Raw genomic sequence first — 14,782 nt, 5'->3', positions numbered from 1 at the left:
ATCCAGTTTCAGATCACAATATCAACAATTTTCTGCTCGCGCTTTGTGCTCGCGTCATTAATGTAGGAATTACTCATTATTTTCAAAATTTACAAAACATGAATAGAGTGTCCCGTATATAGGTCTAAATCTCGATTTTTTTTTCCGCTCGCGCTTCTCGCTCGCATCAATTGTTTAGTTATATAGCTATCCTGTTCACGATTACAAAAATTGATTAAAATTTTCCATTCTTTATGTAGAAATGTCAAAATTTTTCAGCTCGCGCTTCGCGCTCGTATCAATTGTTTATTATATACCTATTCTGTTTAAGTTACAAAAAGTCCTTAGAATTTCCATTATTTAGGTAAAAATGTCAAAAAAAATCAGCTCTTGCATCGCGCTCGCATTATTTGATTTTTAAAATATATAACGTCTTCATGACTAACTGCATGCAGTCTTTAACATCTTTTTTAGGAAAATAAACATTGCCAAGAATGTTCAAATTTTAGGAAAAAATACATAAGATTTCCAAAAAGATTTAGCTCGCGCTTCGCGCTCACATTATATAAATAAGGATTATGATATTATATATTCATGTTGATTTATAAGAATAAGCTAAGAAGACTACCCCTTCACAGAAACCAAAAATCATCTTCGAGCGGCCGATCGGGGAAAATATGGCTGGAAAATGATTCCGGGCCCCCCCCCCCCCCCTATTGGCTAAGGCTGGATCCGCCCCTGGAACACCTAAGAGGCAATGCGAGCGCGAAGCGCGAGCGAAAATTTTATATAGTGACATGAAAGATTCTTTTTATTTCCATGTCTTCCCCTCATCTTTTTTTTTTTCACTCGTCTTGCTCCTCTTCTTTTTTTTTTCTCCTCTCTTTTCCCTCCTTTTTTATTTCTTTCTTCCCTTTTTTTCCTTCTTTTTGCTCCGCCAATAGGGGGGAGGGCCCCTCGGCCCCCCCCCCCCTGGATCCGCCTATGCATATGGATAGCAGTGGACATCGTTCTGTCGTTTCAATGGTTTATTTTCAATTGGTCTAATGCCAACTCGTCTGCTATCATTTTGGTCTACCATCAGTTCGTCCACTATCCACATGGTCTAATTGCCATTTCGTCCAATAACCAAGTTGGTCCAATTGGCATTTATTCCATATGCCATTTGGTCTAATTGAACTAAGTGTTAATTGGGCGAAATTAAGGATAATAAAATTTATATTAGACCAACTAGTTATGATACGAAATGGTCATAGACGAACTGGTGATTTGACGAAGTGGTGACTGGACCAAATGGTTATTGGACCATATGGTTGTTAGGCGAAAAGTTAATGGACAGAATTGCATTAGACTAAATGAATGTAGACCCTGTTGTGAGTGGAGGAATTAGCAGCAGACAAATTGGTTTCAACCCGCATATCGCCCAGGCAAGCAAAACAAATTCACGACGAAATTGGCGACGAAATTCACGACGTCGTGAATTTCGTCGTGAATAATTCGCGACAAAATTGGCGACGAAATTTACGATGTCGTGAATTTCGTCGCCCATTTCGTCGCCCATTTCGTCGTGAATAATAAAATTGACGACCAAATTCACGACGAAATTGGCGACGTCGTGAATTTCGTCGCCAATTCCGTCGTGAATATTCGCGATGTGGTCTATTTGCGATGTCCCTTCAGGGCCACCATACTTAACAAGTATTGGCGTGTGAAACCCTACCCTTAACAAGTATTGAAAACAAAGCGACACTCTTGGCAAGTATTCCCTGAAATGAACCCCTAAACAAGTACAGGAATATTTTATTGTTATGGCACGGGTCCTTCGGTCGTCGGTTTTACCTTTACACATCATTTGGTTTAGTACGACCCCACCTTCCACACCTCGCGCAAATCGTACTCTAAACACGTAGCGTTGGGGCAAAAAGGACATCCTTTATAAATGTTGTTTTACCATCCCCGCAACTTTGACCCTAAACACGTAACTTTCCTAGCGAAATAGATACCCTTTTTTCATTATTTTTGTGTTTTTTACACCCTTATCACGTTACGTACGTAACGTGCCCTATCTTGAAAAAGACATCCTGTTTACGTGTTTTTTTGGTCGCGCATGGTATCCACTCGTCAATGTAAGTGCCCCCCCCCCCCCCAGGATACGTGACTTCCCTCATAGGACAACGCCGTATACGTCCTGGCTTGCGCTCATCTGGTACTGGTGTCACTCTTCATGTACCCATCACACACCTAAGGGGATTTGGAGACCGAAATCCGAAATCCGAAAACGTAAAAGGGTTCGTTAATCCGAACATTTGTGGCGTTATTCCGAAGGTTCGTTATTCCGAAGGTTCGATAATCCGAAAACGAAATGGGGTTCGATGTTCCGAAGGTTCGTTAATCCGAAAACGAAATAAGGTTCGTTGTTCCGAAGGTTCGATAGTCCGAAAACGAAATAAGGTTCGTTAATCATTTAGTTTTCGGACTAACGAACCTTCGGAATTACGAACCTCATTTCGTTTTCGGATTAACGAACCTTCGGAATTACGAACCTCACTTCGTTTTCGGACTGAGGAACCTTCGGAATTACGAAACTCATTTCGTTTTCGGACAAATGAACCTTCGGAATTACGAACCTTCGGAAATACGAATCTTCGAATAACGAACCTTTGGAATAACGAAGCTTCGGAATTACGAATGTATGCGATATAGGTTAACCTTTGTTGATGTATTCGAGGCCATATATCGGCCTGCCGCACCGGAAGGGTTAACTTTCTTACACGCTTGCGAACTCCTGGGACCAGTTGCATACAAATGTTGCCATGAAAAAAAACTCTGGCAAATAAACAAAACTCTGGCAAACAAAATTATGCCATTGAAAATTACACACTAAAAAACTCTGGCAAAAAAATTGCCAGAGATTTGGATGGCAAAAATTTTATGCAACGGGCCCCAGGTGTCATTTTATTTTCGGGTTGAACATATTCTCAAATCAAAGACACTTTCACATTTTAAAAATATACCTTAGATCCCCCTGTCTAATTTGAGTTCATAGATTAACACTGCCTAGCGTGGAGGGCGGTGTTAAATGAAAATATTTCGACAAGATCAAAATAATGCTAAAATTTGCGAGGTTTGGAGGTTTCCTATCTGGGAACGTAATAATCATTGTTTTTCAGAGCGATGTATACTCGTAATTGAATCCATTTCCCATTGTTTGTCTGACATGTTTCTAGATGTTTAATGATGAATGCTGAAATGTTCCTTTAAAGCCCCTTTCACAATTGACGTACGACCTGTTTACGACCGCCTGCAACAAATTTTTCCTGTTGTTGCACGATCGATCTCTTGGTGTCTTGCAAGCACTAGCAGTCGTTGTAGACGGTCGCACGAACTCGAGGTGGTCGTGACGGGTCGCATCTGAACTTTGAACACGTTCAAAATCCAAACGCGATCAAATACGATCGATTCACTCGCATCAGGTCGTATCATCGGTCGGGCGATCATCGTGTGAGTGTTGTTCATTGTTGTACGACTTGGTGCGAGAGGTGGCACAACTAACTAGTCGCATTTACTCGAGTGGATGTCGTACAACACTTGCACATGTGCTAGCGACCTACATGTACATGTACAGATACCAGGCTTGCGACTGGATGCGATAATATATAAGCCATAAGACTGTTGCAAGACCGATCACAAATCGGCTTACAACATTGCACTACCGTTGCATTCGCATGTATGCGACCGTTCCACTCGCAATCCCTCGTGCAACACTCGCATGTGGTCGCACGAGCACAATAAGAGCATATGCGACTTACTCGTGCAACGGGGTTTACTGGTTGTTTTTGTTGTACGACAGCTGTTGCATTTGTGAAAGCCTCTGTGCGATATTATGAGATGACTGGCGATTGATGCCTGTTGCAGCCTGTCGCACGACCAAAGGTCGCAAATGGTCGTACGTCAATTGTGAAAGGGGCTTAAACAAACAATGTGAGCGCGAAGCGCGAGCCAATTTTTTTTATATATTGACCCCAAACACGGACATTTTAAGAGCTATATTTTAGAATTATATTAAGAGTATACATATCTCACAATAGTCATCTAATGCGAGTGCCAAGCGCTTGCTTACTTTGTAAGAATTACATCTAAACACATAAAGCACTTGTAGTCATTGTAATCGTGATTAACATACGCATCTCACCATTTAAAGATTGCGAGCGCAAAGCGCGAGCTGAAAGTTTAGGAAATTCAGACTTGAAGAGGGGCACTTTAAGGCTTGTTTGTAGGAATTCCCGAAGACAATACGTATTTTAATAACCGAATGATGCGAGTGCGAAGTGCGAGCTGCTATTTGTGTATATATTGACCCCAAACAGGGATATTTTAAGGAATATTTTTTTTAAGGAATCAATTAAGAGTATACATATCTCACCATAGTCATCTAATGCAAGTGCCAAGCGCTTGCTAATTTTGTTAAAATTACATGTAAACACATGAAACACTTGTAATCATGATTAACATACACATCTCACTAATCAAATGTAATTTAGGAAATTCAGACCTGAAGGGGGCATTCTAAGGCGTGTTTGTAGGGATTCACTAAGACCATACGTATTTCCTTAACCAAATGACGCGAGCGCGAAGCGCGAGCTGAAGATTTTTGATATTCAGATCAGAAAGGGTGATATTTAAGGACTGATTTTAGGAATTTATGGCGAGCAGACATATCTCACCAATCCACCAAATGCAAATGTAGGCATGGACTGGAAATGTTTTATATTCAGACCTTAAAAGGAGGCATGAAAAAGAAGCATATGTCACCACATAAAACAATAATAACTCGAAGTACGAGGAAATATATTTGGTGTATATTGACTTGAAAACGGGAGGTTTTAGTACAACAGGGTTATGTATCTTGTTAAACAGACAATGCGAGCACCAGGAACAATGAAGACATAGGCACTATGCAAATTATGTTTCATAAAGTAATGGAAAGAAATGTTTTCTTATGTAGTCTCACATAACATAATTATAATAATAATATAGCATTATAATGAACAATATTTTCTTCTTCCCCACTACGTTTCTCTTCCTTTCTCCCTCTTTTTTCCTTTTCCTCGATTTTTTGGGTTTGGCCAGCCGATGGGGGGGGGGGGGGGGGCACGTGGCACGTGCCACTCATGCCCACCCGTAGTTACGCCACTGGGTAAAATAATATATAAGCGTGCCAAATATTCTTGGTACCCTGGAGTGAAGGCTCGGTGTAAAAATGGCAGAGGTAAAAATGGCAAAGGTAAAAATGGCAGAGGTAAAAATGGCAGAGGTAATAATGGCAGAGGTTAAAATGGCAGAGGTAAAAATGGCAAAGGTAAAAATGGCAGAGGTAAAAATGGCAGATGTAAAAATGGCAGAGGTGAAAATGGTATAGGCTAAAAGGGTCTTAAACCCACATGCGAAAAAAATCAAAACGCCCCCGCATGTAAGCCCTACATAGATTAACTAAGAAAGGTTCTAAGAAAATAAAAATAATGGAAAGGGTGACATTTTTGAAATCATAGATAGATCGTCTGCATCAAATTGATTATCTTTTGGCTGGAATATCTTATTTCTTCTGGACTCTCATGGACGACCTTCTCATGTCAAATCGCTGTATTAATATTCAATTTTGAAGCACACTCTTGATCGTAATTGTACTTAAATCATTAAAGGGGAAGTTTAACCTCAGTTAAAAGTAATTGTAGAATAGCAGAAAAAAATAAAATGATATTGGTGAGGGTTTTAGGATATCAATCAAAGATTTAAAAAGCTATACTTTTATATTTTAATGATGACGTCATTTGCGAGCAGTTTTTCCATATTTGGTGTATTGAAAATATTAATGAAATGTAATTTTCTAGAAAAATCAAAATGTTTTTTTTTGTATCTTCAGAATATATTAAGAGACAAATCATTTCACTTACGCTCCTGAAATATTTTTTTTTAAAACAATTATGAACCATTTTGTAGTGCATAAAATATCATGGGGCAGCTTCCCATATATGACGTCAAACCCATTGTGAACCTGACATCCACTTGGACTAGCCGCATTGAGGTATTTCTCTAAAGACTGAACTGATAATAATTGTATCATTTACATTTAACGTATCACATTAATCAGGGACAGAGCCAGGATTTTCCAAGGAGAGGGGCACATTTTCCTGAAAAATGTCACGCAAAAAAGTTTTCCACCTAATTCATCCACAAAAATAATTAGCAAGCAGAAAAGGTCTCGCTTTAAAAAGCGGGCACACTTGAGTTAGAACCGCATATTTGCTAAGATTTTAATTGTACCTCTCAAGGGGGGGGGGGGGGGGGGGCACGGGCCGGCTGTGCCCCATGGATCCGCCAGTGACATCAATATCTATTCATCATGATACATCATGATGTGGACATGAAAAAATACTTTAATTACAGAATGTTCAGTTATTTTTTTTTTTTTATCCAGGTTAAATAATGAACGTAGTTTAAAGTAGACCCGAACTTGTTTGTTTAAGAGGGTTAATGGTTGCACACACTGGTGTTTACATTAAAATAAATAGTTGGGTTTGCATGTGAAGCGCTGTTCTGCTTACGAACTTAAGATCCTTTCATCATGCAGTCACTAATTGAAATCATTTTGGCAAGAAAATGCTTGAGTTTAGTCATATAAATGACAGAGTATAGATCTTAAATGACGAAAAACAACATAATATTTAATCAATTTTTATAGCCCATTTCGTCGACAAGAGTCCGGTCAAGGATGATAATTATTATGATGTAGCCTATCTCTATAATTTTTACCTCTGCCATTATTACCTCTGCCATTTTTACATGGCACCGGAGTGAAGGGTGGGGGGGGGCTCAAGGCTATTGCAAAAGTGGAATATACCAATATCCATACTGGGACAGCCCGAGGGGAGGCCGGTACAAATGAAATAATGTGACGTCGTGTATTGTTTTCCCAGTTAAATATTCGGGTTTTGGATACGGTGTTATGATCCAGGTTTCTCTTTGAAATATTCCTCACTAATTTCATTTTACTTAAACGTCATTTTGTCGGCAGGACCAATATTAATTAAATATTAAAGCAAGTAATCTCTCTGCTATTTCATTGAACAAAAACCGAAATCAATAGTAACAAAGTTCAAATCCAATAAAATGATAACAATTGACCAAAGACAACGATTGGAAGTTTTTTTTATATTTGTCAAAACAAGATTCCCAGCTGGACTGGCCCTAAACTTTGTAACTTAAGTGTTTACGTTTCGCCATACCATTGAGGAGAACTCTTGACAGCCCCCCCCCCAAAAAAAAAAAAAAAAAAAAAATTGGATGAGAAATGCAGACTACATGTATACTATCAAAACTGTAGTTCAATCGGAATAATGATTTCGAACTATATCGATGATCCAACAGTGCCTTGACATCATTCGCTTTTCCCCTTTACCGTCTTTGTTTTACTCGCTGTTTCTTGGTCGCGATGTGTTAATATCTTTTTTTTTTTTTTTTTTTTTTTTTTTTTTTTTGGGGGGGGGGGGGGGCATGGGCCCCCAAACCATAAATCAATACGCAAGTAGAGTGCCAATGAGACATCCTTACGCCAGGCATCGACTCCTAGCCGTCATTGGCATAGTGCTAGAACAGTGCTGAAAACCAGTAAAACTGTACTTTAATAAACAGCTGAGTAGCAATTACGTGCCCTATTGAAATAAAACAAACAAACAAACATAGATTATAATGCAGTACTTTGGATACAGGGACATTTGCAGTGGGTGCACGGGGTAAATTTCCAATTCGTCCACTACCAACTCGTCCACTCACCACATGGTCTTCCTTCAGTTAAATATATAAAATATCAAAAAGACAAAAGAAAATGCCAGTCCGTCCGTCAACATTTCGTCTAACAACCATTTGGTCCAATCATCACTTCGTCTAATCGCTATTTCGTCTATTACCAATCCGTCTATATACTAACCAGTTGGTCTAATACCCATAATCTTTTCATTCATTTTATACAATTAACACTTTAGTCTAATTAGACCAAATGGTATATGGACTAAATGGCTATTGGACCAACTGGTTATTAGAAAGAATGGCATTAGACTAAATGAAAGTAGACCATGTGGTGAGTAGACGAACTGATGATAGACCAAATGGTAGTAGACGAGTTGGCAATTGGACGAATAAGCCAGTTCGTAGTTCCTTTCTGCGCATGATCAAAATATTTTACGCATGGTCAGAGGAAGGTCATTTGTACTAGAGTGACATGTGGTTTAAAATCTAATGAGATAAGCACCAACTTTGATGTCTTGATTATTCATATATTCTTTTGAATTGTGGTTTTCATTTACATCCACAAAAAACAACAACGCGTCCACAACGACTGGTTTTCACAGTTTGCCAAGTACATTGTGCAACATGCTATGATATGCATTCAAAGTAGGAATGCAACAAATACCTTCATAAAGTGTTCATTGGTGTGCTATTCCAGTCACCTGGTCTATTCAATTTCTTTATCCTGCTATGTAAGGCAAGCTTACGTAATATTTTGCTTTAAAATCTGCCTATCATAATGAAAGAAATGAAAGGTCGTTTGACCGAAAATTGTCCATGAGTAACTACGAACTGGTCTATTGTCATTAGACGAATAGGGAATAAACCGTGCATGGGGGGGGGGGGGCGCTTCCACCCCTGGAAAAGTGCCTGATCTAAAGAATTTGAAGTATGGAAAACGTATTACAATAATTTGCCTTGGTGAAATATAACGGATGCCATATCACGTTTTCGCATTCTATACCGCCTTATTTTACAACAGATTATATTTGTCCATTCATATTCTACTTAAAGGCCGGCCAAGGTCTATTTCTTATACAACGAGAATCCCTGAAAGGCATAAATAGACATATCGGTTAATGTTTACTGGACCATCATTTTTTTTCCAGGCAGGCTGTAAAAATAAAGGTACTTTGACCCGCCTCCGATATTAACGTACAGTAGTCATGGTAGTAAATCGTATTGTCTAATGATACGTGGACTCGTCGAACATGCAACTATACGTTCTCAGGAAGCAGTGCAGTGTTTCATAATATTCTTTCTTCGTTAGATTTGAGAATGACGGCTTCTTAAAATTATACGGAAGATTTTGGGTGAGTAGGCCTGTATCTTAACGTAACATCGTGTATGAAACGTAGGTAACCAATTGATGATTTATGAACACTTTAAAAGAAATAATTAAAAAAAAATGTTTGGTTTGTTTGCGTGTAGCCGAACCTTGTTCATAGAATGAGTGGGCCTATACCACAATTTCGCAGGTGTCACCAGTCTTTGAACGTATTTATTTTTTTGTAGGCTCCGAAGAATTTATCGGTACGCCAAAAGGAATATCGAACCCCGTGGAATCATGATAGGGATGCTTTTGTATTTCGAATGTATTATACTTGAGTTTCCTAGCCTTGCCAACACGCCCCTGATGATATCAATAATCACCGCTGATAGCTTGTCGTACTTTAATAAGGTGTCTCAGAGGCGGCCAACATTATCTATATAGCCGTATGCAATTTTTCGTTTTTGTATTTTAATTCAGTCCATTATATTCCCATTTCAGCCTTAGTTTATATCATACCCAATATATAACGTGAAACATGAATATCATGGAAAGGCTAATTATGGCTCAAATATTCATGTAATCTATCATTACGACTTAAATCTCTAAACAGGAATTGCCCATGATTATTTTTCACATTCCTCCACATCGCCATTGTGCAAATAAAGAATTGCATGTTGACAATGACTTTGCAATTTAAAGTTTAATGAAGGGTTCGGTTAAGGGATTACTGTTTGATGTCTCAATCCACATAAATCATATACCAGATATTAAAAATAAAATGTACGTTGATAGTACATGTTTCGCTAAAATCAGGTGTACATACATTAAGAAGACAATGAGTAGCAGCATTCAAAGTTTTATTACTTGCTGTCCTGGACATGATGGAAATGGTACATAGGCATATCGAAAATGAACGACTTGGAGTCACAGGACTGTTTACCTTGATTTTATGCACCTTTCTCAAGAGTTACGATTGTAATACAGACATATACAGGCTTTTATATATATATATATATATATATATATATATAATATATATGTAAATATATAATAGATATGTAAATATATATATATTTGAGAGGATGCTATATGTAGATACAGCGATAATAAAGCAATCGACGTAGCCGGGGTTTAGTTCAAGTTTATTCACAACAAGCTTTCGGCCATATTTGGGCCTTCTTCAGGTATCTGAAGTACAAGAGAAACAATATACAAATAAATGTACAAACAAATGTACAAACAAGGCTAATTTAGGTCGTAATTTCAGTCGTTGAAGTCAATAAGAATGGCAGCCGCCTTATGATGAAGTAAACCCCGGCTACGTCGATTGCTTTATTCTCGCTGTATCTAGATATAGCATCCTCTCAAATATAATTATAATAGAAAGCACCTCGCAATGTATAGGTACCTGCTCTTCACAATTATATATATGTATATATATATATATATATATATATACATGTATATAATCAAAATACATTTCCAGATTGAAAGCACAGCCTTCTTGATACAAAGCCCATACAACATGGTTGCATTTATTTATTGATTGATTACTTGATACTGTATTTATTTATTTATGCATATATTTATAAAGGGAGGAGAGCAAACGGTCTTGAAGTTGTTTCCCCCCATCGATCGAAAAACAAGGTTTCATAATTCACCACTCAACCCCCTCGTTTAAATATTCTTCTTTCCTATATCTGTTAATTTCTCCATATTACTTGTTCTCCTTCCTCATGTTCCTCTTATCGTTACTTGAAATAAAAAGGGTGATCACCTTCTATCCCCTATGACCCACTCCTTGGATGTCATGTATACCGATTATCTTTTAAAGGGGAATCCAGCCTTGGCCATAAAATGTTGTGTAGATGTAAAATGTAGATTTCAAATTGGCAACTTGGTAAGTAAATTATGACAAGGGGCAATGACAACTTTCCCATAGGCCATGTACTTTATTATCAGGGATTTGTGGTTTTCTCCTAAGTACCCATTCCCCTGGGGCAGTAATCTAAATATAACCCAGGTAGTATATTGCTTTATGTCCTCATGAAAGAAAAATATAATTTGAAATAAAACTTTTGGGAAGAATGACATTTTAGCCATAATATGTATTGGAGTACATGGAAGAGTAGTCCTTGCCTTACATCACTATGACATCCCATATGCGGCCAATTTAAAGTCTCCATGGGTATAGTGATTACCAATATTTACAACATTTAAAAATTCATAACTTTCTTGTTGTTTGTCCAATATTGTTCAAACTTTCACCTATCAACTTGTCTGATTTTTCTTTTCCTTATAAAAACAAGTTTTTATTTGGGTTGGATTCCCCTTTAACTAAAACAAAAATAGGAGGACCCGAATTCATCCAATTTTGGCAAGTGTTTACAACTGATTTTATTTTCATCATGACAGTCAACGATTCTTGTTCATAATTTTTCTTTTCTTTCTGCAGGTATCAACAAAATTAAAAGACGTTTTCTCCAGGGATCTCAAGCGTTTAGTCCAGTACTATTCCAGGTGTGTTTAGATTTAAAAACCTTTAATAAATCGATCAATGATTGCTTCTTTATCATGTTTCGTCTAAACAACCGACTAGTCTGCGAAATTCAGACTTGAATTCGACACTTAATTTTTGTTATTCTTTTAAATTCTTTGGTGGAGACTAGTTATTACACCCTCTGTGACAAAGAATCCTAACTGCATGAGTGAATGTAGTTTCCTACTTGGTGACGATGTCATATGCCCACTTTTTTCTTGATATAACATGAAATAATTCTTTTGTATTATGATACGTAACCCCTGTGACAAAACAACCCTGCTTGAAAGAACAGGGTCACACAATGTGTTCAGTGTGTTCACATAGTGGACTATGTGAAAATGTGATTCACACTGTTTTAAATATCGAATCTAACAGTGTGAATATATTTCCACACTGTGGACCCCTTGACAGTGTGACTGTTCACGGCTATGTGAAAATGAGACTCACACTGTTTTAAATATCGAATCCAACAATGTAAATATATTTTCACACTGTCTGTGAACACTTCGACAGTGTGACAGTTCACAGCCTGTTCACATGATCGACTATGTGAAAATGTGATTCACACTGTTAGAATGAAAATGAAAAATAGAAAATAACATGCATTTATTGTTCAAAATGAATTTTGACAATTGAAATGCTCCGAAAATTATTTTTCCTAATTGATCGTGGGACCGGCAGCCACTGTGCAGCGCCGAGCAGGGTAGCGGCAGTTCCCATATTTTACTGTCTTTTCGTCTGACGCTGCCGGGGCTTGAACTCCCGACTTCCCGGTTGTTAGACAGACGTTCTACCAACTGAGTCAACACATCGGTGCTCAAATTCAACGATGTGAAGGTGATTTCACATTGTGTCAACACTCCGAACACACTGTGGAACAGTGTCCTAATGAGCCAAAAAATATTAGGGGGCTAGATATGGCGTATCGCATAAAATTACTAAAACAAAAATTCGAAGGAGCAAAGCGAACGAGCAAAAATTTCAACATTTTTATTTCAAAAATATAAATATTTTTTAAAGATTTTGACACAATATTCAACAACTAAAACTATTATTATATTTCACCCTTCTCTCTTTCTTTTTTTTCTTTTGGTCGTGATTTTTTTTTTTTTTTTTGGGGGGGGGGGGCAAGCCCCCCCCCCCCCCCTCCCCCCGTCTTCACGCAAGTGCTGTGGGACACTGTGACCTTTCCAGTAGGGTATTACAACAATGAATCTGATCTTAGATTTTAAATCACAAGCCAGACCATTTTATTCATTCTTGGAGGACATAACTTGAAAAAAAAATCAAAAATTTAAGTGGGGATATTGCATCATCAGCTTGCTCATGGATATGAAATTTTTCACTAAAATGATGCAAAATTTCAGCTATTCCTTGTCCGATTTAGATGAAATTTCAGTATTTGTCTGATTTTAATATTTTCATATCACAATGATTATTTTCAGCCTATGGCAACCTTTTAAAAGCATTTTTTTTTTGTCATTTCATTTTGAGTAGTTTAATTGTTAAAGGATTGCAGCCATCATTATATCAGCTTCATTTATTTACAATCGTGTTTCTATGTTTGGTGTTTGCTCTTTTTTTCAAATAGGAAGTGCAAGTAGCTTGAAAGAACAATATGTTGGATATTATCCCGAAAGTTTCACTCGATTCCCCTGAAGGTCAAGCATTATTACGAGAATCTTCCATCAAGCAAACCTTGTTGATTCGACTATCCAGCAAGCAGCTGAAAAATGGATTCTGTGGTTTCACATCTGTTGCGCACATCATGAGCTTCCACGCCCTCGCACGGAAATACCCTGACACTTCGTTGCACGACCATTGCGACGTTTCCGATATCCGTTACACCGAAGTCAACATCTTTGACCACAAGGAGACGCAGTCAGTGCTCGGAACTGCGGAATATTTTGATAAGAGATTTCAAGGTGCGAGTCTCACTGAGATTGAACAGTTGTTGAAGTTGCAAGGGCTTTCGGTCGTCACGAAACTCGGGAACGAAAGCGACGCCGAGGAATTCCGTCGATTGGCAAAGGAAGCGTTATCGAGCAACCAATCGGGAGTCATTCTTAATTTCTACCACTTTTCCAAAGTAAAGTGGGGTCACTTTAGTCCGTTGGCGGCGTACCACGAGAAAACAGATCGGTTTCTGCTCTTGGATACACGGGATGATCATCCGTATGTTTGGGTGACAGTCGCCGATCTCTTCCCTTTGATCAATACACTGGACTCGAAAACGAAAAAGAGTCGAGGGTTTTTGATTGCCACAAGTAATCAAAACAAACTCAAAGACTCATCTGTATAAACATTTTATATGATGGTGATATCTGCATGGAGAGCATTATGATCAGAGAGGCACTTACACGTATTTAGATTTAGATTTAGATTTTATTCATTTTCCGTTCACAAAGCACAACTAAATCAAAGTTACAATACATAGTCAAATTTAAAGTACAATATCAATCGGAATATGCATAAGAATTAGAAGGTATAAACGATGAGAACGAATGAGAACTATTTCATAATTATCACATTTTTTTTAACTTTAGTGGTCTTCACGAAAAAAAATCCTTTATATCTTATTGTACACTACATCACTGTATTGTGTAGAGATATTCTACTCTCCAACGATGTTCGTTATAATCAAGATTGTTTCAATATGGCCTTCCATAAAATATTCAAAATTGTTGTACGTCCAACTCCATTTTTTCTCAATTCCTACTTCACTTCACAAACTGACCAAGTCATGGTCCTTTGAGAGCATTACAGAGAACAAGAAATCAGAAACAGACAATTTTGTGAAGGTCCCACATATATGGGGTCGGATGTCCATATTTTATGGAATTGCACATATGTGAATTGTGATCACATGCAATACAAGAGTCGGAGTTGGTTAGAACTTAGAAATGAGTCCCTGCTCATCTTTGATTTCGGAAGTTTCTTTGGATGCAACAACAACAACAACCAAAGCTTAATCTATTAGATACTAATTTTCTTGGGTCCCCTTTGGACACAATTTTGTGGGTGTATTTTTGTTTTCCCGAATTATCATTTGGCTCATAAAAAATTTGTTAACTGAAAAATATTTTCCAAATACGTTAGGGAAAGTGAAATTGGCCGGATGTAACAAATATATTAAAACGTGAGTC

The 14,782-nt window shown here is 37.7% G+C and overlaps 1 protein-coding gene across 1 annotated transcript; it reads left to right on the top strand.

Moving 5' to 3' along the window:
• Positions 1-9,046: 9,046 nt before the first annotated feature.
• On the top strand, positions 9,047-14,026 carry LOC129279983 (glutathione gamma-glutamylcysteinyltransferase-like). Its single transcript, XM_054916040.2, has 3 exons — positions 9,047-9,134; positions 11,550-11,614; positions 13,228-14,026. Exon 3 carries the CDS (start codon positions 13,255-13,257, stop codon positions 13,936-13,938), a length of 684 nt encoding a protein of 227 aa, XP_054772015.2. The 5' UTR covers positions 9,047-9,134; positions 11,550-11,614; positions 13,228-13,254; the 3' UTR covers positions 13,939-14,026.
• Positions 14,027-14,782: the final 756 nt, after the last annotated feature.

Source organism: Lytechinus pictus, chromosome 17, assembly GCF_037042905.1.
Source record: "Lytechinus pictus isolate F3 Inbred chromosome 17, Lp3.0, whole genome shotgun sequence".
NCBI lineage: Eukaryota > Metazoa > Echinodermata > Echinoidea > Temnopleuroida > Toxopneustidae > Lytechinus > Lytechinus pictus.
The sequence above is the reverse complement of the archived record's forward strand: the minus strand, read 5'-3'. Positions and strand labels throughout refer to the sequence as shown.